This window comes from Rhinolophus hipposideros (assembly GCF_964194185.1).
Source record: "Rhinolophus hipposideros genome assembly, chromosome: 9".
NCBI classification, from domain to species: domain Eukaryota; kingdom Metazoa; phylum Chordata; class Mammalia; order Chiroptera; family Rhinolophidae; genus Rhinolophus; species Rhinolophus hipposideros.
The window spans coordinates 80,868,755-80,894,243 of record NC_138055.1 but is presented as its reverse complement, the minus strand read 5'-3'; the positions used below and the strand labels follow the sequence as shown (position 1 = coordinate 80,894,243).

General features: G+C 35.8%; 2 protein-coding genes across 11 annotated transcripts in view; one reads left to right on the top strand and one right to left on the bottom strand.

Moving 5' to 3' along the window:
• Positions 1 to 14,390, bottom strand: part of TMTC3 (transmembrane O-mannosyltransferase targeting cadherins 3) — a gene marked incomplete at its 5' end in the record, with an annotated part of 51,918 nt that extends 37,528 nt beyond the window's left edge. For 2 of the 3 annotated variants that reach the window (XM_081059021.1, XM_081059022.1), the window contains 3 exons: positions 1,086 to 1,304; positions 3,280 to 3,496; positions 14,185 to 14,390. In XM_081059021.1, the coding sequence (XP_080915147.1) occupies positions 1,086 to 1,304; positions 3,280 to 3,468 (408 nt within the window). Of the gene's footprint in view, positions 1 to 1,085; positions 1,305 to 3,279; positions 3,514 to 14,184 lie in introns of those variants that run through there. The other variant, XM_081059020.1, reaches the window with a different exon arrangement.
• A 154-nt stretch (positions 14,391 to 14,544) lies between these two features.
• The window catches only part of CEP290 (centrosomal protein 290), a 91,574-nt gene continuing 80,629 nt past the window's right edge, over positions 14,545 to 25,489 (top strand). For 6 of the 8 annotated variants that reach the window (XM_081058295.1, XM_081058294.1, XM_081058293.1 and 3 more), the window contains exons 1-9: positions 14,545 to 14,818; positions 14,976 to 15,052; positions 15,338 to 15,467; positions 15,611 to 15,688; positions 16,738 to 16,807; positions 17,101 to 17,147; positions 19,524 to 19,667; positions 23,782 to 23,835; positions 24,582 to 24,734. In XM_081058295.1, coding sequence (XP_080914421.1) covers positions 15,366 to 15,467; positions 15,611 to 15,688; positions 16,738 to 16,807; positions 17,101 to 17,147; positions 19,524 to 19,667; positions 23,782 to 23,835; positions 24,582 to 24,734 — 648 coding nt within the window. In that variant the 5' untranslated portion in view covers positions 14,545 to 14,818; positions 14,976 to 15,052; positions 15,338 to 15,365. The remainder of the gene's footprint in view (positions 14,819 to 14,975; positions 15,053 to 15,337; positions 15,468 to 15,610; positions 15,689 to 16,737; positions 16,808 to 17,100; positions 17,148 to 19,523; positions 19,668 to 23,781; positions 23,836 to 24,581; positions 24,735 to 25,489) is intronic. The other 2 variants (XM_081058296.1, XM_081058297.1) reach the window with 2 other exon arrangements.

Below are 25,489 nucleotides of genomic sequence, written 5' to 3'. Positions count from 1 at the left end.
TATGCAAAAGTATAAATTCGGTAAGTTATATTTCATAATAAACCTGCAAACTAAAGTTTTAAAAAACAATAAATGTTAACAAGTCCTTTTAAATTCTAAAAATTTAAACATAAGACACCAAGCCTCTTCCTTTAAAGTATTTTGAACTCACTGAACTGCAAAATTTAAAACAATCTATCATTTTTGTAAATGCATGGAAAAACGCCTGTTCAGCTAGACAACAAAAGGGTCAAGATAGGAGAGACACACAACCCTATCCAAAACACACACACACACACACACACACACACACACACACACACACACACAGTTTAAACATAATCTTTTGCTTTTAACCAAAACAAAACCATTGAACAGAGTGTTTTTTGCTCTGCTGCGAGGCAGTTCTGGAGTCTCAAGATTAACAACAAAAATAAAGTCACAGTTTGAGCAGGCCCTGGTAGGTACTAGGGGCTGATGGACACATTGGCACTAGCAGAGACAGCTCACAGTTTTGAAACGATGGCAGTAGACAGTATGAAACTATTGAGTATCATCATTTGTTAGGGTGGCTGTTCATGTTTCTATATATTTTGACATATTTTCATCCCTTACTTAAATTTGCCTTATTGACTATTTTCTGTCCTTTGAAACACCAACAATGCCAAATTGATAAATATTTTAAATCTTACTTATAAAACAATTAACAAAGAACAGAACTGTATTCATTTATATGTTATATTACTAAAGTTGAGTGATTCTATCTTATGTTCTTGAATAATAACTGTTTATGTTTCAAAACTTTGAAATTTAAAAATTTTATGTAGTAGGAAGTTAAGACTGTACACCAGGGGGTTAAGACTTATTATAGTAATACGCACAATGCGATATATAGATGATGTATTACAGAATTGTACACTTGAAACCTATGTAATATTACTAACCATTGTCACCCCAATAACTTTAATTTAAAAAAAATTAAGGTCTTCAAATACTTGGATTAAAGTTACGGTTAAATATTTTTCTTAAAAATATATATCATTATAATCACTGTGTAGGCTTTATAAAAAAACATGAAATAAACATTAATTCACAATTTTACTTACTGCTTCTGTGTGTATTGGGTGCACTGCAAAAAGTAAAGAAGCAATCACACTACTCCTGTTGTCCAGAAAAAGTTTGCAGACTTTAAGAAATATCACAGTGACCACAGCATGAAAAATCATATTTAAGAGATGATATGACATTGGTTTCAGTTCACTAAACAGATAATTTAGGCGAAATGTCAGTACTGTTAATGGACGGTAAGATTTGTGGCTTCTCTCCTAAAGGAAAAAAACAATTACCGATTACTGAAGTATCTTGGGCCTTCAGGGCATATAAACTAATCATTGCATTTATTATTGAAAGTATCTACATTTGGCTGACAAATAACAACAAAATAGTGAAATGCCTCAAGAATAACACAGACATAAAAGATAGTTTTATAATCTGTGTTTCTTATTTCCTTAGTCCAAAAACAAGGCAACTTCCTCTCAGATATATGGTGGTTGGAGAAGTTAACAGTAGAGTAAGAACATGTGACTATTAATTCCTTTTCAATGCACAGACCTTAAAAAAATAGAAAAGTGGCATTGCTTAAGTACAAGTACAGGATTCTTCCCAAAGCCTGCTTCCCAATCTACTACCTATAGAAGCATTTATATAACTGCTGGCGAGGTCTTCCAAAAGAAATATAAGAATGGAATGCTTACCAGTACAGTTTATATAATAATGACTCAAAAAAGAACCGTCAAGTTGTTTTATGAAAAACACCTCCATAATGTATATACCTGAATATATTAAACCAAAAATCCTCAAATACTACACAGAGAGTAATATTAATACAAGAGCAAAAATTTTCTTAGAGGAAGAGAACATACACCTGTGTTGTGGTAGTCTCTGCTGACAATAAAATTTTATGTAAAATACTGAATTTTTTAATAAACTATTAATAGAAGTTACATTTAACCAGAATTATTTTTACTCTAAGACAAAAATCAAACCATATTTAAGAAACACACAGGTGAAAAATATATATTAAACCTTCTTTAAGATCTATATTGGCACAAAAATCCTTACAAAGTTTTGGGCTATGTTACTTGATGACATCAACCATTAGGTCCTCGAGGCTAATTCCAGGCTTGTCAAGAGAACTTATGACACCTAAATATGACTTAGAATAATTTTTCCCTAGTGGCACATTTCCCTACAGGGGTGAACATGCCGATCAGAAAATACAAGGAAGCAAGACTTCACTATAAACCATTATTCTAATTTGTTCATCCATTCCATCTGAGCTTATTACTTCTTAGTGTGTCTGCTTATAGGTGCTCTGAACAAAATCGAATTTTCATCTTCAAAGCTGAGAAAATCAGCTTCCAAATTTGGAGAATGCAGAAATGGGCCAGGAGTGACAACTGACAAATTATAACTATAAAAGAATGTTATATATTATGTTTCAACAATTATGTGCCACGTGTAGATAAATTCATTCATTTAGCCTCAAGGTATTATGCTTTCATAGATTAGGAAAGTGATGTGCCATGTTAAAGTTGTATTCCTATCTATTTCACACAGCTCTTATATAATAGAACTAAAATTAGAATCCAATCTATACGATCCCAAACTGACAAGGATTTAATCCCAGTTTAACACTGACCTTCAAAATAAAGTTACTGGCAAAGTAAAAATACCCCAATAAAAATGAACTAAACTTTTGGGTTCTCAGTATAAATTTAAAATAACTATTAGGTAAAAGATATGACACAAATTTAAAATTTTTAATAAATCACTTTTTTATGCAGAAAAATTGACAATTTTACTTACTATTTTTACCCTTAAAGACTAATTTATATTAAAGCTTTTATATGAATGTATTTTCAGGTGGTTAAATATGTTACAAGTAGTCATCTCTTTTACCTCATTCACAAGAGAGAGAAGAAGAAATAAAGTGGGTTAGCAAGAAATAAACATGTATTACACCTATTGTTCTCCTACATTTGCTTTTGATACACAAACATTATTATTAAAAAGATTAAGCAAGGTACATAACCAAGAAAAGAAACAAATACTGCTTTAAAGAAGATATTCACATCTTCAATTCCCTATTTAATTTATTACAAACATGTCTCATAAAATCTTGGGGGGGGAATCCATTAGTTGCTATGATGACAATGTTGATAAAAAAAAAGAGTAATAAACTACCAGGTTATTTTAAAATTTGAGATTCACGTAAGTAATACATAATTACTTACTTACCTCTGACATAGGGGTTCCCCAGAAGTCATTCTGAAATAAAGCTCTTAAAGGTGTAGATGGATGCAGGTCTTTATTATCCAGTATTGCGGAAACATCATCAAAAACAAAACCACAAAACAGGCTGTTCCAATAGCAGGCAGTAACCACACCTACTATTAAAGTTATTTCCTTGAAGTTAATATCAGCCATCTTTTCCACAAGCACTTGTACACAAAATCTAGGGGGAGAAATCATGAAGATAAAAATAAAATAAGCAACATTAAAAAAAAAAAGTACAACTTTAATAGGATAATAAGTAAAACAAAAGTTGAATGTTAATTCTCTGAGAAAATTAATTCTTCAAAGCTCAGCTCAAATATCATCCACCTCTAAGAAGCATTAGCTGATTACCTCTCCATATTAAGACAGAATTGCTCCTACATACCTCTACAGTGCTTTATCACATCAGTTAACTAGATAATTAGATAGTGAACTCTTTATCAATTGTCACAGGTCAGGTTACCTGGGAAACAGACATATACAAGATAACTCTAAAAAACTAGTAGGATATTCTCCAGGAGTAGCTAAATGAACCTTTTTGAGAAAACAAATATTTGAAGAGACACTGATCATGGGGTTTTGGAGAAACCTAGGGGAAGTTTATGCTTTTTATTTTTGAATCTAAAGATCAACTATTACCTATAACAGGGGGCCAAACTTGTAGCCTGCAGCCTTGCTTAGTTTGATCAAAACTAGAACTGGGAAATAATATATTTGTGCTATTTTAAGCTATATTTGTGATAATTTATTATAGCAGCAATAGGAAACTAATACATCACTTGCAGAGCTGGATATGTGAGACCTAAAGTACATCTGCGGGAGTTCTGGTGGAATCAGAGAAGAAGAATAAGGTAGAAAGAGTGGGTAGAGATTTAAAATTATATGTATAATTTTGTGGATTAAAAAAAGAGGGTATGTACAAGTTCCATGACCAAAAGTAACTTCACAAGGTGACCTGATCATGAATTCCTAGCTGGGAATGTCACGGTGAGTAGTCATGCTCCAGGTCCTATATAAGGTTTATCTTCACTGTAAGCAAGCCCTATCCATTGCTTGTACATCTAAGTTAACACACCTTTGAAATGCCTCTTTTTCAGACTCCTCGGAGGTGTAACTACCCTCAAGGGAGCACATGACAGTGTTTTTATAATTAAGCAAAAAAGTGGGTACCTACACGTTTGGTGACCAAAAGTAACCTCACAGGGTGATCTGAGGTTACTTTGCTTTCTCTCACCTTCATGTAATCTTCCTTACATTCCCGCCTTAATTACAAACATATAAAAGAAATTGCAAAACTGTCATTGTCTGGAGCGTTCGAGATCTTCCCGGCATGTCATTAGTTTGGCTCAAGTAAATGCTTATAAAAATTCTTTACAGGTTTAGAAATTTCTTATGTCAATAATGTATATAGAGATATACAAGAGCCTATGGGAAAGTATTAAAATATCTTTAGAATTAGATAGGAATATCTTAGAATAAATTAGACTTTTTAAAGAAATGCAAAATCCAATTCAATAAACCAGGAAATTAGCTGTACCTTTTGAAGACATATAGTTTTCAATTAAAAGAAAAATTATGTAAGGACTTCTCTTAAATCCAGAAGTGATTTATCGTCTCTAAACAGTATAGACTACTTGTACACACTTGTTACCACACAAAAAAATGTTGATGGTGTTTGTTTAAAGATTGAAGAATCTGAGCAGGAATTCGTTTGCCTCAGTTCCTTCCCAAATATGCTAAAATGACACTAACGGTATTATTTTTTCTTTTTTTAAAGGGAAGGCTATAAATTTCAGAAGAATGAAGATAATTGGAAAGGAGATGATAGCAAATTTTGGAAGCTGGAAAGCCGAAAGGATTAGTAAGTGACTCAATAGAGCCCAGAAATGTGAATCTTAAGCTAAAGGGGATAAAGCTGCCAAGTTTTCTGCACCTCTGCCAGCATCAATCTCAAAAACTGGACCCAAGGATCTTAAGAAACAGGGCTAGGAGCAGGTGGATTTACTAAAGTTTCGACCACTCTCTCATTGGATAAAGCCAAATAACGTCCCCTCCTCTGAAGAAGACTCGAGACTTTCTCTTTGGAGTAGGTGAAAAAGTATTTGATATAGGGCACACAAGTGAGAACATAGGTAGCATACTGAAAAGCTGAAAATGATGCTTATGTAGAAGTCTGTTTATATATTTTGAGACCCTCCCGCTCTTTTCTACCAAATGGGCATAAATCTTGTAAAATTTTACAACACTGTAAACAAAGAGAGGATTCTAAAAGCTTCCAGAAAGAAATAAAGCAGGTTCCACACCAAAGATAAGGAATCCAAACAATTCTTTTTTTCATCAACAACACTGGAAGCTAGGGTAAACAAACAAATGAACAAACAAACAAAAACAGAAAACAAAAAGGGAGTAGTGTTTCAAATTTCTGAGAATAACTGCCAATATGTAGTTCCTTTCTCAAGAAACTAATAGAAGAGGTACTCCAATTGACAGAACACCTGATGTGTTTAACTACACTTAAATCCTGTGTGTGTGTGTATGTGTGTGCGTGCGTGCGTGTGTATGTGTGTGTGTAATTCAGAAAAACAAAACAAGTCAGGACATCTACCACTGGGTAGATAAAAACCAGGTCTTGTGTAAAGATATGCCGAAAACCTCCCCATAATAATCTCAGGTCCCTGACCAGGTAACATTTGGGAAGAAAAAATTGCTGTTGGGTTAAGTTTTCACCATAGAAAGTTTAAAATTAATACAGGAAAAAGAAGTAAATTAAACCTGTAACTTTTATACTTTTAAATTATATTTGGGAATGACATGTATTTGATTTTTAGGGTACTTATAATGTTTAAGAATGTTTGCCACACACCTAGACTCTATATACAGTAGCTTTTAAAATTATCATTTAAAATACAATATTATGTGTATAAAACACATACTCGTAATAATTAAATTACTGACCATGCAATTTCTGGATTTAGGACTTTTAGTTAAAAAGTGAAAGTTTACAAATAGTATGGGGATTTTTATAACAACTTGGGGGTTGCTATAGTGTTAAGTTTAATTTACTGGCTTTATAAAAGTGGTTTAAGTTTTGAGAAAGTTTTGCTTGTTAAATCAGGCAAGTGAAGTCTTTGAATAAAAACAATTAGAGTCTACATGCAATTTTAAATTAAATCTATTTAACCAAGTTTTAAATGTAGCTGATTAATGAGGAGGGGCATTTAGTCCTTTCAATTGGAGTTACTTGCAATTTTTTTTTAAAGTGACATGTTACTTATAAACATAGTATTTTTAGGTTGAATTTAAAGGCTTAAAGAACACAAGGTTATAAAAATGTTACTTTAGGAAACTTGGACAGAGCCCATGATTTCTAAATACAGTTAGGTAATAAAAAGTTCTGCAGTCACTTTAAGTTGCAAAACAGTTTCAGTAACTGAAATGCTCAATTCCAACATAATAATCAAAACTCTACATTTGATTCCACTTTGGTATTGTCCTCTGCCCCAGGCTTGGGCTCACTGTAAATGAGAAGGCTGTTGTCATGGAATGGGGATATGGTTTAGTCTTCTCTTTATTTACCTAGAGATTGTACTTCACATGATTGTTAAACATAGTTTTTGAATAACTACAGTTAGACAAGAATGGAGAAAGAAAAAAAAAATCAAGAGCTTCCTTAACTACTATACTCATCAATGAGACTCTCATAGATGTTTGAAGGTTCTTTGGGGACAAAACCCCACATCACTGGGGACTGTCACCTGAAATTCCTTTTATCTCTACTTCATCTTCCTTCATCAGAAGGAAGAGCTCTACTCTCTACTGCCCCCTTGCAAATGGGTGATACCCAGCTTTTCTTTGCTGTGGTCCATTTGCACCTACCTCTAACCTCTACTCCTACAGGTGTCTTTTTTGGGCAGAACGTCAGATGACTTCCCAACTGGGCTCATGAGCATGTACTAGCACCAGCTCTCTCCCTTTTTCTCGTTATTAAACTTCCTTGGTTAATCTTTTGAAATTCTATTAACTTGGCCCTTTATAACCTTGGTATGGATGAGGGGTTTAAGAAATACCAAGTGGGTTGATTAATGAGGTGCTAATCTTTATTGAGTGGACGGTATTGTAAAATATTTATTATTCATGATGAATACTATTATGGTAAGTTTTATGTGTCAACTTGTCTAGGCTACAGTAGTAATACTACCGTGTTTTCCTGAAAATAAGACCTAACCGGAAAATAAGTCCTAGCATGATTTTTCAGGATAACATCCCCTGAACATAAGCCATAACGCATCTTTTGGAGCAAAAATTAATATAAGACCCGGTCTTATTTTCGGGAAAACACAGTAGTATTCAAACTCTAACTTAGGAGTTGCTATGAATGTTTTTTGTAGATGCAGTTAACATCTACAATCAGATGACTTCAAGTAACGGAGATTATATTCCATAATGCAAGTGCTCACCTAATCAGTTGCATCACCTTAACAGCAAAACTGAAGTCACTCTGAGAAAAAAACTCTACCTCAAGTCTGCAGCAGCAGGTCCTCCTGGAGAGATTCTAGCCTGCCAGCCTGCCTACTCTACAGATTTTGGACTCACCAGACCCATAATACTGTAACTCCATTGTCTGAAAGAAGTGGCTTTATTTGACATATATACCGGGTTTCCCTGAAAATAAGACCTAGCTGGACCATCAGCTCTAATGCATCTTTTGAAGCAAAAATTAATATAAGATTCGGACTCATTTTAATATAAGACTCGAACCTATTTTAATATAAGACCCGGTCTTATATGATATTATATTATATTAGACCCAGTCTAATATAATATAAGACCGGGTCTTATATTAATTTTTGCTCCAAAAGATGCATTAGAGCTGTTTGTCTGACTAGGTCTTATTTTCGGGGAAACACGGTACATATTTCTTCTGCTGGTTGTGCCTGGGGTCATTCATGCACTTAATAGTTAACCTGCCTGATTAAAGCTGGATATCTAAAGGGGCGGGGGTCTCAGCTTAGAGAGCTGGTCTCTGCTACTTGTGGTCATATCCTTTAGTAGGTTAGCCTGAACTTTAAATGGTGATCTCGAGAGAACAGGAGGGCGAGTCTTAATGCACAAACTCTTTTCAAGTCTCTGCTTAACTGCATTTTTTTTTTTTTTACTATCAATCAAGGAAGTAAATCTAGAGTCGATGTGAGAGAAGTTATAAAAGGGCCAAGATAATAGAATTTTTAAAGATTCTCCAAGGGACCATATTATGAGAAAGGGAGAGCTAGTTCTCATGCATGTCGTAAGCTCCGTTGTGGAGTCATCCTAGGCTCTGTCCAAAAGAGCTACCTGTGGTAGAGGGTGGAAAAAAGGGAGGGTGTTACATAAGGGCAGAGACAGAGGGAGGCATGATTCACTGGATGCCATTATTGCAACAACATAACACATCACTGTTAAATGTTAATCGTGGGATTGCTAAAGACTGGATGTTTGTGTTTCCCCCTACAATTCAGGTTAAATCCTAATGCCCAGTGTGATGGTATGTGGAGGTGGAACCTTTGACAAGTAATTACATCATTAGGATGGAGCCCTCATGAGTGGGATTAGTGTCCTTATAAAAGTGATCCCTTGCCCCTTCTGCCATGTGAAAACACAGTGAAAACACACCCTCTATGAAGCAGGAAGTGGGTACTAACCAGGTACTGAATCTGCTGATCCCTTTGATCTTGAACTTATCAGCCTCCGGGAACTCTGAGAAATAAATTCCTATTGTTTATAAACCACCTAATCTTAGGGACTCTGTTAATAGCAGCATGAACAGACTAAGGCAGGGAATTTCAAGTTCTTCTCCTAGGCACATAAGCATATTCACCGATGCATATGGTCTGAAAAGATGGGATGACTAACTTATGTTGGCTTACAAAAATGGGCTGTCACTACATATGTGCAAAAAAATCCAGCAGCAGATGAAGACCACAATTGTGGAAAAAATAAACCTGTAGGAAAATTTTATAAAATCTAGGAACATTTAGCTTGAAAAGGTAAGTCCTCTCCATTTAATAATTTCATGGTTTTATCTTTTTGAATAAGAATAATTTACTATATACTATTACTATTTTATAACTCATAAAACCTTGGCCTGCAAAGTCTGCATTCGCACTGATTCTTACTAATCTTTCCGGTCTCCTGAAGTTGAGAGAAGACAAGTGTCTGCTTGTTGCACAATTATTCCTCTCCATGAGAACAAGGCCAAACAAAACACTATACACAGTGGATACTAAATTTCTGTGGCCTTGCATTTTTCTTTCTTTCTTTTTTTTTTCAGACACGAGAAAAGCAAGCTCATTTTCTTGATAACGCAGCAAAAAGGCAATGGAACTAACATCTAAGGAACATAGGCTGGTTGGTAGAGAACAGAGGCAGCAATTATAAAAAAACAAGTATTTCTTGTGTAGTGATTTTGGTCAGATAAAACTGCTCATAAAACCAAAAGAAAGAAGGCAGGTCCAGGCAAGTGTTCCTGTAATAAGGCCATTTATAAAATGTCACATAAATCCCTTCTCTTGGTGAAAACTGACTGATGCAGAAAATCTGATGAAAAATAATGGTGAATTTAGGTGATTTTCCTCAAAATTATACAGAGTTGACTGAATTAGAACTTTAGTTAATTTTTTTAATTCAGTTAGGTACAAACATACTATGATGCATTAGAACCTAGACCATAGCTAACTCATTTCTGCTGTATCCCCAGTATTTAGCAGTGTGTACAAGCTCAAAAATATTTTTAGAATGAGTAAAATAATGACATTTAAGCAACATTTTGCATTTTGTCAGGACTATAATTGAGATCTGGGTTGCAATCTTAGCTTCATTAATTATTAGGAAATTACTTAGCTTCTTTGAACCTGTTTTCACACTTGAAAAATGAGAAAGGACAGTCTCTTTAATAAATTATGTTGGGAAAACTGGACAGCCACATACAGAAGAATGAAACTAGACTCCTTACCCCACTCATTAGACCAGGTACTTTGAGTCGTTGGGAATATAAATGAGAATAATTGGGTGAGGGAAGTAGAGGGTAGAAAAGACCACTACAAACAAGACAAAACTAGCAGATGAATAAATAGAAAACAATAGTTACAATAAATTAAGAAAAATAAGGTGTTGTAAGAGAAATAACAGATTTCTACTATGAAAATATACAGTTGAAGCATAGTACATGACATAGTGTGTGCTCAACGAACACTAGATTTCATTCCTATCTTCCCCTGCTACATTATGAATTAAAAACACTGAACATGAAAAATATTTAATTCAACTTCCTGAGTAAACAAAGCTGCATAATTAGAATATGATATTTCATATAAATAGCAAGATCAATGTACAAGCACTTACTTGACAGTATTGTTTTCCAGCATGCATGAGGAGGCAGCATAGCACTTACAAACGTCCTCTAAACATAAAGATCTGTGTTCAATCACACTATTTAAGTTTGAACAGAGTACTTAACCTGTCCAAGCCTGTTTCTTAACTTAGTTGGACACTGATGACAATACGGGGTCAGACAATTAAGTTCACGAACTCATCCTAGAAAAAGTGCTACACATCTCATTGCTGAATATCACTGTGGTCACCTTCAAAGTCCTCCCCTTGGGAAGCTGTGCACCGATGCCAGCACCTAGTCCACCCTTCAAAGCAATTTTGGAACTCTTTTCCTGGAATGGCCATCAGAGCTATCATCGTATTACCCTTGATGTCCTGTATGTCATCAAAATGTCTTCCTTCCAATATTTCCCTTATCTTCAGCTGAAGAAGTCATTGGGGGCCAGATCAGGTGAGTAGGGAGGACGTTCCAATACAGCTATTTGTTTACTGGCTAAAAACTCTCTCACAGACAGTGCCATTGTTGTGATGCAAGAGCCATGAATTGTTGGTGAAAAGTTCAGATCTAACTCTTTCACGCAGCCTTTTCAGCACTTCCAAATAGTAAAGTCGGTTAACTGTTTGTCCAGTTGGTACAAATTCATAATGAATAATTCCTCTGATATCAAAAAAGGTTAGCAACAGGTTGCGACAAGTTTGTGAACTTAATTGTCAGACCTCATATAAGAACCTATTTCATTGGATTGCTATGAAGCTTGAATGAGATGACAAAGCTACAGCAAATAGAACAGCATGGTATTGACAGGGTAGGTAGAAAGGTAGAAATGAGCAGGAGAAGGAGGGAACTAGCCCTGGTTATAAGGCCCCTTGCAGCTGCTCCTACTTATCAAAAAGATATGTCCTTAGAAGCAAAAAAGAAATGCTGGGGAAGGAGGGAAAACAACCCGGTTATCAGAATGTACATCCTGCTTCTCTGGACCATACAATTACAGTTTGCCCCTTTTTAATGAGCTTCTCAAATAAATCATGGGAAATTAACGGGTTCACACTTGCGCCCCAGGAAATAACAGGAAGGGAGGATGGACACACCAGCAGAAAGAGAGATAGACACTGGACAAGGGGAGGGGGGACAATTCTACCTATAGAATGAAAAAACCCTCACACAATGTAAGGAGGCTGCTTCTTTCTCTTGGGTCAGCGGGCTCCATGTCTGGGAGTGTACTTGCTTTTACTAATAAACTACCTGCTGTCCTATGCTGCACAAATTCGGCCTCTTGACTGAATTCTTTCCTTTAAGACAAGAACCGAGTGAGGAAAAACGTCACTCCCAGTAACAGTATTGGTATAAAACCACACACATAGACCAATGAAATGGAATAGAGAGCTCAGGAATAAACAAAGGGACCAAGAATATGCAATGGGGAAAGGAGAGTCTCTTCAATAGATGATGTTGGGAAAACTGGACAGCCACATGCAGAAGAATGAAAATAAACTGCTATCTTACCCCACTCACAAATATCAACTCAAAATGAACGAAAGGCTTGAACATAAGTCCTGAAATCATAAAACTCCTGTAATAGAAGAGGTGATAAGCCATTTAACACTGGTTTGGGCAACGGTTTTTTGGATTGAACCCCAAAAGCAAAGGCACCAAAAGCAAGAATAAACAAGTTGGACTACGTTAAACTAAAAAGCTTCTGCACAGCAATGGGAACCATAAACAAAATGGAAAAAAAACAAACAACAAAAAAAATCAAAAACCTATGGAATAGTAGAAAATATTTACAAATATGTATCTGATAAGGGGCTAATAAAGAAACTATGTAAAAGACTCATACAACTCAACAAAAAATAAAAAAACACACAAATCCAATTAAGAAATAGGCAGAGGAATATCTTTCAAAGACACAAACTGTCTTAATGAAAAGGTGCTCATCACTACTCACCAGGGAAATGCAAATCAAAACCACAATGAAATATCACCTCACTCCAGTTGGAATGGTTGCTATCAACAAGACAAGAGACAACAAGTGTTGGCAAGCATGTAGAGCAAAGAAAACCCTGTTTACTGTTGGTGGGCATGTCAACTGGTGCAGCCACTATGGAAACTAGTATGGAAGTGCCTTGAAAATGTATGACGTGCCATATTATCCTGCAATTCTACTTTTGCGTATGTGTCTGAAGGAAATGAAATCACTATCTTGAACAGATACCTGCATCCCCATATTCACTACAGATTATTTACAACAGCCAACCCATGGTAAGAACCTAAGTGTCCACCAAGGGATGAATGGATGTTCAACAAAATGTCGTATGTAAACACAACGGAATATTAATCATCTATAAAAAGAAGGACACCTTGCCATTTGCACGAATGGACCTCAAGAGTATTATGCTAAGCAAAGTAAGTTAGACGAAGAAAAATATTAAATATCGCATGCTCTCACTTAGATGAGGAACCCCCCAAAAAACAGGACTCACAGAAACAAAAAGCAGATCGGTCAAAAGTTACAAACTTCCAGTTATAAGTAAGTTCTGCAGATGTAACGTAGAACATGTTTTTTTTTTTTAAAAATATAATGAACAGTATTTGACATACTATCTTTCAGTAAGGGATTAGAGAGAAATGATCATTCTTAGAAATCTGATGACTGTCTCTAAATGTACCTCAAAAATCAGTATTTGTTTTTATTTTCTACTAAGCCATTAACCAACCATGGTTTGGAAAGAAATCTATTCTTTATTTTCAAAAGGAAATTTTAGTATCAACTATAGGAAGAAAAAACGAAGTGCTTGAAAAAACAAAACAAAACAAAACAAAAACCGATGAGGCCCTGGTCCAAACAGTTGAAAATGCCATTTAGATTTCAAACCTACGGCTCCTTAACAAAATTACCTAGAGGTGTATTATACTCCAGAATGGCTGAGAGCAGCCGGACGAGCACCACTTGCACAAACACGAGTTGCAAACACGTGAGAAGGCACCTCCTGGAAGGGGACCCTCGGGAACCAAGTGAGTGACAGCAGTAGGGACGCGGAGAAGAGAGGCTGCTTCTCTCTCCACCCCTGGCAGTGGCCTAGACAACTTCTAACCTCTCCTTTCTAGACCCTCCAATCTAATCTATACTAACTCCTCCGCCGTCCAAGTCCTTCACACCGCGCAGGTACAAGTGCTACAGGTAAGGGGGGCGAGGTCGGAGGAGGCGGTGTCGTGTCTCCTCAATCCTTCACTCGCCCCCAAATCATGACCTCGATCGCGCGGCCCCCACGGCACTAGGCAGAGCCAGATTCTGATACCAAAAAAGGCTAAAACTCCCCCACCCCTCTTCTCACAGAGGGCACCACCCGGGGCGTCCCTCGCAAACGCCTGAGGAGAAGGCGGGGTCGTCCCACCTCTCCAGACTCCGACGGGGCCCTTCCTCCCCCGGGGTAGGAGCTGCTGCAAGCCAGGACCGCTCCTATCAACACCTCCCCCGCCGCTGACCGACACTCGGACTTCACCTGGGAGCAGTTCCACCGAGGGATGGCTTAGGGAAACCTCAGAAAAAACGGGCCAACGAGCGACGCCACCGCAGGCACAGTCATGGTCTACCTCGTTCAGGTCACCAGTGCAGATGCGCCTCAGCCCCTGCGCCTCCCACCTCCCGAGCTTTCCCCCGCGGCCCGGTACAGTCGCAGCCTCCCGCTTTGCACGCCGGGAAAGGCCCGCCTCCACTTCTCAGAGACTTCAATTCCCAGGATGCACAAGCCTCCAAAAGCACTGCACTCTGGGACTTGGAGTCCTAACCCCCCCCCCCCCCTTCTCCTCCTCCTTAATACAGAGTCCGGGGACTCCTCTGGGGAATCTACACGTAAAGCATCACCCACAGTCGTGAAATGTAGGCTCCCCGTGCATCCGGGGCCTTGTTTTGGCCTTGACTGGGTGGGGAATGGTGTCGCCTAGCAGCCGCTGCCGCTCTTGCTGCTCGGGATCACTTAGCTGGATCCAGCGTCGGGTTGGAACCGCGCTGGGGAGCGGTCAGGCGTGGCTGCCGGGTCAGGTCTGGTGGATGCGGTAGATAAGGAGTCGCCGCTGGTTGCCAGGCTTGGTGGGTGGATCCTGGTGAGGCGAAGCAGCGAATCTCTTCCTACTCAGGTTCTTTAAGCCTCAGGGCCCGCACCCAACAGCCCATCTTCCCCGCCCCTTAGTCTTCGGTCCTCAATGCATCTGCCCTCTGCCTTCAGCCCCGGTTTCTCCTGCGCGACTGCACTGATTCCAGTCTTTTATATATGCACTTTTTTTAAACCCACAGTTCCTGCTTTTCCGACTCAAGGGTCAATTTCAGCCTTCCAAGCACTCCGCCCCATTAGATGTTCGCGCGCCTCGGTGGTAAGGATCATGGAGAAGGGGACTCAGAAGCTTAGTTCTGACCTAGATTAGGTTTAGCAAGGGAGCTGTCATACTTTATTTAGGCGATGCAATAGCTGATGATCTGTGCCGACTGCTATATTGTGATCAAGGCTGTTTTGCCCGCGTATCTGTTACACTATCAAGGAGCCATAGTTATTTGCTAACACCGAGGTTATAATAATGTAATCTGTAAAAGCTAAATTACTGTAAAAACAGAAACGCTGTTTCCTTTCAAAATGCTAATCCCCGTCTGTTTTGTTACAGAAGGTAAAGCATTGTTAAAGAATTCAAGATGCCACCTAACATAAACTGGAAAGAAATAATAAAAGTTGACCCAGATGACCTCCCTCGTCAAGAAGAATTGGCAGATAATTTATTGGTTTCTTTATCCAAGGTGCTTACTGGATAAATAATACATAAGATACATCAACTACGATTAAGTTGTTCCTGAAATCACTGGATGGTATAGCTGGAAGAATTCCTATATTTTGCTTAAGGGTTATGTAATATAAAACAGTTTCTTCTCTGTTTACTTAGGTGGAAGTAAATGAGCTAAAAAGTGAAAGTCAAGAAAATATGATACACCTTTTCAGAATTACTCAGTCACTGATGAAGGTTTGTATGCAGTAGGTTTTAATAACAGGTTTGACTATTAGAGAAATTCAAGAATCTGTTCTTAAGTGTTAATCTCTGTGAAGGTACTTTGTAATATCTTAATCAGCACAAAAGGTAGATCTTCAAATGTGATTGATAATTTTAGTGTGCAAAAACATTGCTAGTTTCTGCTCTAAATTTCCGAAAAGAATGTGTGGGGGAAACAGAAAGTGTATGTTTAAAAATAACATAGGGAGGTCCTATGTTAATTATGTTAACAATGATGAGGTAGGAATGAAACATGCAGATGACTACTATAGGGATTTGTTAGAAAAGGAAGAGATTTAAGTGTGAGAAGACCTCATAAAGGTCAAAGAGTGATGAGTAGCTTTAGGTAAGTGGAAGGCAGGGGTATAATGTTAAGGAGATTGTAGAGCTGGAGGTTACCATAAATAAAAACTGGTAATGGAAAATGTGTACATTCTTTATATTGAGGAGACAAGTGCAGAAAGTTTATAGCTGGTCACAGAGAAAACAAATTTTGGGTAAATATAATTACAGCTTTGTCAAGGACTTGAAGTCATATTTTATGCTGTCAGCCATTAAAGGTTTTTGAGTCACAATGATTGATACAAAAATATGCCTTTGGAAGGCTACACTACGTATGTTAATGGGACACACTGAAGGGTATTGAAGCTGTTTAGACATAACATGATGAAGGAGGTTAGACTTCAAATTATGGACTAGCATAATGACAATTAGAATAGAAAAAGAAGATATAGTAGAAAAGAATAGAAAAAAATAATGGAAAACAAAGGGAAAAGTTGCAATACTGGATATAAGACTTGAGGAAAAAGAGGAATCAAAGATGTTTCAAACTGTTAAGAATCTAGAAATTATAATCTTAAGAAAGAAAATCATGTATTCATTTAACAAATATTTACCGAAGATCTCCATGTGATAGGCATTGGAGACACGAAGTATTGGGATTGCAAATAAAATCCTTATTTTCAGTGCTTGCATTCTAGTATAAAGGCATATTGAAGTCACTTTTTTTTTTTATTGTTTAGATGAAAGCTCAAGAAGTAGAGCTAGCTTTGGAAGAAGTTGAAAAAGCTGGAGAAGAACAAGCAAAATTTGGTAAATGCCTTGGAAAAAGTTTATTATGATATTAGATAGTGGATTCCATTTATTCACTAAGCAATAGAGAAATTAGCTTTGATATAAGTCTGTAAAATGTATATACTCAATTTATTTTGAAAGCTGTTTCTAGAACTCCTACTTCACGGGTCTGGTATAAATTTGTTATTTTTCTCATATAATGTTTTTACAGTCACGATGGGCTCTTTAAAAATAATTTTATTGAAAAAATTTTAAAAGCTTGTTTTGATATAAATCTTACCAATTGAAACATTTCTTTTTTTTTGCAATAGAAAATCAATTAAAAACTAAAGTGATGAAATTGGAAAATGAACTGGAGGTATGTCTTTTCATATTCCCTACGGTGTAATTTGTTGTTAATTTTATTATCTTGAATTATTATTTTGATAATTTTGATAATTGTTGGCTGGAAAAATTACAAGAATAGCACTATTCATAATTATTTGCTTTGTTCAGTAATGTAATAAATGTAAAATATATATTTTTCATGCCTATTATGTACCTTAAATTCTATTAAGAATTGATCATCTAATTGTGAACAAAATAAAAACATTCAATAACCTCATGAAGCTTACAGTTCAGAGAGATATACAAAGGATTGCTAGTAACTGAGGTGGAGCAAGGCACATTGGAATTTGAGGAATAGTGACAGAGGGTATAGCAGAAGTAGCTTTTGAGAAAGCCAGGATCCAAAATATCAAAGTATTGTTAAGGAACTGAATACATTGAGATTCCTGAAAATGTGGGGAGGAATGTGATACAAATAGGTTAGCCTTAAAAGGAAGAAGGACCTCTTTCCTTTGTAAGAGGAAGGGAGGAAGAATGGATGTTTACAGAAGCTGTTGTTTGTGGGTTTAGTGTCTGGAAGTTGAGAGGATGGAGAGAAGGTGATCTGCTAACATTCAGAGTGGGAGATGTGTGGTCAAATTTTCAGGAAGTCAGACAAAGCTTGAGATATAGTGAAGAATGAGCTGGAGATTGCTAGATCTGTAGTCAGACACTTTGAGTTCAAATCCTGATTCTTCTATGTGTTAACTCTGTGAACTTGGGTGATTTATTTTTTATTCCCTACTGTATATCTAGTGTCTAGGGAAATATCAACCATCTTAATAAATATTTATTAAGTGAATTTTGAAGTCTGATCCATTGTGTGTTACTGTTTGGCCAGAGAGCTGCTATGGAATAGAAGGATAGGGCAGTTGGCGACATTGGTAATAAAGTGATTGGAGTGATGATTATGAAATCTTAGCTGAATAATCCAGGAAATCAAGATTGGGGTGGCAGGAAGAGGTTAGGGAGAAGACGAGTCCAGGGATTGTAGGGTCCTGGAAGATCAAAGGACAGGTATCGTGAGAATAATGTCAGAGATATTCCTGTTTGGACAAGGTCCTGGTGTGGGCCTGGGAGTAGGAGGCTATACTGAATTCAAGAAGCAAGTAAAAAAAAAAATAGTGAGACCAAGAATGAAAGTTGTATACACACGGAAATTGCTTAGAGGGGCTTTCGATGAAAGACTGTGAGCCATATGCCAAAAATTCCTCAATGAGTTTTGTGAGTGCGTGGCTGGGATGTTAGTAGCTGGCTGCTATCATGAGTAGGTAGAGACTGGATAGCTGGGTATCATGTGAGATTCAAAGCAGCAGTTTTTACAGGATGGTAGAGGAATGATAGCGTGGAAGTTGCAAGTTGGAATCAACACCCACTCTTGACCACGAAGTATATGGGATGTGAACGAGCACCTCCCAAGTGAAGGACTTCCAAAGGAATTAGTATACTAACGGAGCCAATTGCAGTGAAGGCTGGGAGTTGGAAAGGATGATTCAGTAAAAAGGTTGAAGATGTAAAGTATTAATTTATCTTGAAAGGATTTTCAAGAGCACAATGGAAAGCTTTTGGAATGAGGGAAAGAATGAGAAAAAATTGGTTGAGGGGGTAACAGAACTGTATGGTGAAACGATCAATGTGAGACAGATTAGATGACCAAAAGATTTGATATTATGGACCATGTCCCAAAATAACAGGAAACGAAGCAAAATGGATGTCGTTGGCTTTAGGATTTTCAAGATAAGCTAAGTTTGGGCTGTCCAGTATCATAGCGCTAACCACTTGTGGCTATTTACGTTTAAATTCATTAAAATTAAACATTCAGTTCTTTAGTTGTACTGGCCATATTTTCAAGTGCTCAGTAGCCACATAAAGATGGTGGCTACTGTACTGGGCGTGCAGAGAACATTTCCATTATTTTAAAAAGTCCTGTTTGATAACACTGTTCTAAATAGTCTGTGGTATGAGGGAAAGGGCAAGTTAAGAGCACCAGGGGTCAGTGACTGGGGTGGAAGCTCTGGTGGTTTGTAGCCTGGTTTCAGAGCTCTGATGCTCAGGGAGAAGCTAGATAATTCATCACCTACATTCTGTGACTGTAGGTTAGTCTGGTACCTTAGCTCAGAGGCTATAACAGGTCCTGAGTGATTGACAATCAATTCTTCATAGCTCTGGGTGGATCAGGAAAAGCTTATGGGGCTGTCAGCCTGCAAACTAAAGCTAAATTAAAAAAATATATATATAGCTAACATGATTTTAAACATCTGATGCTGATTATAATACACACGTAAAGTCAAGATAATTGTTTATTGTTGATTCATTTGAATCCCAAATGTAATGGAATTAATTTATACTTTTGTTTTATTACTTTAAGATGGCACAGCAGTCTGCAGGTGGACGTGACACTAGGTTTTTACGTGATGAAATTCGCCAACTTGAAAAGCAATTGGAACAAAAGGATAGAGAATTGGAGGACATGGAAAAGGAGTTGGAGAAAGAGAAGAAAGTTAATGAACAAGTAAGGCACATTTTTTTGATGACTCTTAATTGTTCAATTTACTTAAAAAATTCCTGGTTATGCTTTTTTTAATTATTGGTAGCAATATCAATTTTTATGACTCATGTGAAAATTGATGTATCCTTATCGCTAAGGTTTTATATCATTGTTCGTGTTGTCATCACATCTTGAAAATAGAATGGATCAGGTACTTCTAGTGAATATGACTTGGAGATCAGTTCTCTATATTTGGAGGTACATTTTTCTCAAGACATTAGAATTGTTTATATAAAGTTGATGATTTGGTCTGGAAAATTAGTATGAAGAAACTAATAGGGATTCAAAAAATAGATTTTCTTATTTGCCATAGTTTATTTTGGGTGAAAAGATTTTTTTTGGGGGGGTATTTATTTATATGTTAGTATTAGACTTAGAAATTAACCTTTTAATGATGTATTCAATAATGATCAATCAGATTTGTTTTCAGGTGTACCTCACCTTATGTAACATAGTTTCTTAAAAAGTTGTGTATGTAATGCCAGCATTTTATAAATCAATGCATATTTTAAATCATGACATGTTATCTTTTTATACAAACATAGTTTGATATTACCTCTTATATTATTCTTTCTTATTTATAAAATAATTTGTGCAATGTTCACTTAAATTTTGTTTGAGAAAAAAGTTGTTTTTTTGTAAATAAATTTGTACTTCTTATCAGAAAATGACATCTTTTTATTTTTGCCTCAGCTGTTAGTAAACTTAGTACAGAGTTTGCTGCCTACTTTTGGTAACTGTCTCATCCCTAATGCCCATAAATGTCCCATCCCTAGTGCCTGTAACTGTCCCATCCCAAATGCCCAGAGGATTTTCCTACCTTTGTGTCCTGTAGAAGATCAATGTTGTATTATATCCTGATAATCTTATTTCATCCATTGTTCTCTTGGAAATAGATGGTTATAAATTTTAAGTAAACAACAGTGATTATTAGGTGCGTTGCTATTTAAAGAGAATCCGTGATAAATTGATTTGTAAGGAAAAGCATCCCCATTTTAATATGTCTATGTTACTGTATAATTTGGAAGAGTTGTAGTAGTTATGCTGTCTCTACAGTTTTTGCAGTGGATAAGTATGGATTGATGCCACCTAAAGGTTAGGATTAAGGTCTTAGAGCTTAAGACTCTGTAGAACATAACAGATCTATGGATTTCTTAATAATCATAAAGGATCCAACCTATGATATACAGGAAAATAATTGCTTAGGGGGATGTCTGTGTGGTTTTCTGTGCTATTTTTCTTCTGTCTAGCCCAAATGTTAGTCAACTTTTTATCATTCATACCACACACCTAGCTAATCAGAACTACCTGTTCATTAATATCTTAGACTAGGTATTATCTTTATACATAGGCACACACATAGAAAATCTGAATGTATGGCATATGTACCTTTATAGCTGCTAAGTTCCTTGAGATAGAATGTGGGTAGGAGTTGCTTTGGCAATTTCTCTGTTGCCCTTAACGAGTCATTCAGTTTTACTGAGTATTTACAGCATGCCGGATAATGTGGTAGATACTAGGGATAATAGTGGGCAACTGTATTCTGCTTCTCAGTGATATTCACTGTCGATAATAAATAGATAGGAATAATACATAGGAATATATAAGAATAATAAAAAATAATACATACTACATAGGAATTATACAATATTCTGGGGATATATAAGTATGTATGAATATTCTGGGGTACTCTGGGGAGGAATACTTAAATCAGTCATGAGGTTCAGGAAGTGATCTGTAAACTGAGACCTGAAGTAGGTCTTAGCCTGCCAGAAGGCATGGGATGACGTGGTTAAAGAAAGGACATTCTGAGTAGAAGACATAGCATTTGCTAATTAGAAGTAAGAGATACTATGGTGTACTCAGGGAACTACAGTTATTCATTTTATCTAGAACGTAGATAAAAATAGCTAGCATAGAGTCCTTACTATGTGCCAGATATTTTACATGCATTTATTCATTATGCCTCCTTTGATACTTATTATATGAGATAGGTGACATTTTCCCCATGTTACAAGTAAAGAAACTGAGACACAGAAAGGATAAGGATAATGGCTCATGGTTACACAACTAGTAAGTGGTATAGCCATAATTTGAATTCAGACTTACTCAGGAGTCTGTGTTCTTAACCCTGTGCTGTACTGCCTCCCATTTTTAACTCTATGATCCTCTGGAGAGATGAGCAAAAGCCAGTCCCTGAGGAATTTGGTCCTTTTTCTAAAAGAAGAATTTTGAATACAGAGATATTATGATTAGTTCTATACTTTTAAAGTTTACTCTGTAGAGAGTTGATTGTAGGGAGGAGTAAGATGAATAAGGAGACATTTCTGGCAAGTGTGATGATGGACTGACTAAAGTAATGACTGAGGGAGATTAGGAACATAGACACATTTGAGAGATGTAGATATATGTGGACATGATGACCAATTCGGTGAAGAAGGATGGATGAGGAGTCCACCTAATTTTCTGTGTTGGGCCACCAGATAGGTGGAGACTGCCATTCATTTAAAAGGGACACAAGAGGAATTTATAAGGCTTGCAATTGTTATTTCAGTTTTGTACATGTTGAGTTTGAGGTCTTTGTGTATCTGTGGATATGGAATTCAACAGAGACACGGGGTAGATGATAAGGATTTGTGGGTTATCAGCCTAGATATTGAAGCCATAGAAATTGCAGATCACTGAGATACAGAAATGTCTAATGAAATAGGAAGAGGTGCTTGCTTCAAGGAACAGCTAAAGAAAGGATAAATATCAAGAGTGTGATGTTTCAAATACCAAGGGAATAAAGAGCATCAGTAGTGTTAAATAATGCGTTAGTGTTAAGTTCTTGACATCTCTTGTTAAAAATTTTCAATTCAAAGCAACTGTTTAACTGCCATATAATAATAACAACAATAATAATAATAAATAACAACATGTAAGCTTTTAAGATTTGTATAGCACATTGTATTTTATTATGAACTTTCCTTATACTTTAATTTTGAAAACTTTTACATCTTCATGAAGATCGTAAGAAAAACAACATGTATATACTGTTCTTATAGATAGGTTCACCAGTTGTTAACATTGTGCCATATTTGCTTTACCATTATGTCAGTGTCTTTGCACACACATCTCTCTCTCTCTCTCTCAGGAAATATAATATTAATTTGATAGTGTTATCTAATATCTAGTCCATAATCATATTTTCTCTATTGGCTCAGTAATGTCCTCAGTAATGTCTCTCCACCCAATATCCAAGTTTCCGTCAAGGATCACATAGTGCATTTAGCTGTTTATTATAGACTTTTAAGTATATTATAGTTGCACATCATTGGGATTCTGTCTTCTTGAAATAGGAAGGAAAGCAGAAAAGTGAAAGGTCATAAAAGGATTGAGGTTTGGACAATAGGTGAAAAAACCCTATGATAATGGTTATAATATTTGCTTGTTTCGGGAAACTAAAGAGTCACAAATGAAAGCATTTATATGTGAAGAGAACACTTGGAATATTTTTGCTATTCCATGCACTGAACATTGTGCTAAGGACTTTATATACGTCACACTTAATTTTTATGTCAACATATGAGATAACTGAGTTTAAGAGATATTAAATGACTTGTTCACACTTTGTTAGAAATTGGTGGACAAGGAATATAAACTTAGGCCAGTCTGATTTCAGATTGCTTCTTTTTAACTGTTATGTTGTACTGCCTTATATTTCTAAGTAATTTAATATTCACTGAGAACAAAGAATATTCTGGTCCTGACATAGAACAACTGCAAAATGATAGATCTTGGGAAAACTAGAAAACTACTCATTATTAAGATATGGGTAGGGGAAGGAGATAATGTTTTTCATTTTTTGTATTCTTTGGTTAGAGTTTTTGTTTTTATAATCTTTTAAACCTAACCTGTTTTATCCTTCCTAATTCTTCGTTTTCAACAATTTTGTCTTATTTATGTCTCGGGTTGACATGTAGTCCTTAGTAATTAAACATTATTGGAGAGGATTTAAAGCTTAAATTGATAAACTGAAAACCTGACATGATACTGAATTACTGCTGAATTTTATCTTATTTTTTTGCTATTTTAGTTGGCTCTTCGAAATGAGGAAGCAGAAAATGAAAACAGCAAATTGAGAAGAGAGGTTGGTAAAAAATTTTAGTAGTTGTGGTGGTTCAACAAAGATACTTATAAAAAAAGGTTTCATAAATTTATACTGTAACCAGAACTGGAATCATTTAAGTGGTGTTTTCAAACTAGCTGATTTTATTATATGACTTTGTCTCAGGAAAATAGAAAATAAATCGAGAAGTGAGGCCATTAGGTACTACATTCATCTCTTAAGTCTGTGTGGATAAATTTTGCTTTCTGTTTTGTAAGCTATTCTTTACTAGTTTGCTAATTGAATATATAACTGTTTTTCTGTCTTCTCTTATTTTTATCCAGCTTTCTTTTAAAATTTTTGTTTCTCCTGAAGTCTTGTCAGTTCTAATTATTATTTGGTTCTTCTGAGCCAAATAATATTTATATGTTGTTTATCCTGATAGGAGTTCTTATCTTTTTAACATAATCAAGATGTTCTTTTTTTAGTTGATGATTAATATTCTTGTTTTCTTTGGTTATCTAAAATAATATCTCATTCTCTTAGAATTTCTCTTTTTTGTTTTCTTTAATTTCGAATTATTTTTTAATTTTATATTGCTTTTCTCATTTCTAATGACTTTTTTCCTGTCCTTTTGTGGAGAACAAACGTCTAAAGAAAAAGGTGAGGCTTTAAGGATGGCGAAACCTTGGGATTATAAAGATATGTTTTTAAATCACTATTTAGAAGATGAAATTTTGTTTTTCTGGATAGTTTCTTAATAAAATATTGTGTTGATCTACCTTCAGAATGAACAACTTCGTCAAGATATTATTGACTATCAGAAACAAATAGATTCACAAAAAGAAACACTTTTATCAAGAAGAGGAGAAGACAGTGACTACCGATCACAATTATCTAAAAAAAACTATGAACTTGTTCAATATCTGGATGAAATTCAGGTAAAATGGATAGAAGTCAGTTCAAAGCAATGATCCTCATAAAACTTTAATTTCGTTATAACATAAATGTAGTCTTTAGTCCTACATTTAAATTCTTTAGTATTCCATTCTGCAGTTATGTGCTTGTAAAACATGAAATAATTGCATCTTTGAAGTTACAAATCTTTCAAATTCATTATTTTTATATGCATATCTTGGGAGTTGTTTAAGAAGAACTAAGATTCTTAGGTATGGTTTTCTTGATATTTAATTTGATTTAATTGCTCAACAACTGTTGATACTAAAGAGCTATAAAAATTATCTTTTCTTCATCAGATGCTTATGATTCCATTTAATTAGGTAATTAATTAATTATAGTTCTGCAGTGGATTTCATTTACATAATCATAATATAATAAACCTCGTTTGATTAACAAAAAATGGCGATTAACAGTATTTAAAGTATAGGGCAGATGAGGGAATAGTAGAGGAATAGTCAGATACTCATCTACCATAAAAGGAAATAAATATTGTTTAAAATGAATAAATTAAAAAATAGTCGTATAAGCTTATTATTTATAAATATGACCATTCATACCATAGAAAGTAGCTAAGTTAAAATAAATTACTTTTCAGGTGGGGAAGAATGTTGTTTTTACATTTATAGGCTTTAATTGTTTGATTTTTTTTTTTTTTAACTGTGTACATTGTTATTCTGATCTAAAGCGGGGAAGAGGCAGTGGCATTATTCCCAAAGCACAGAGAATGAGGGACGGA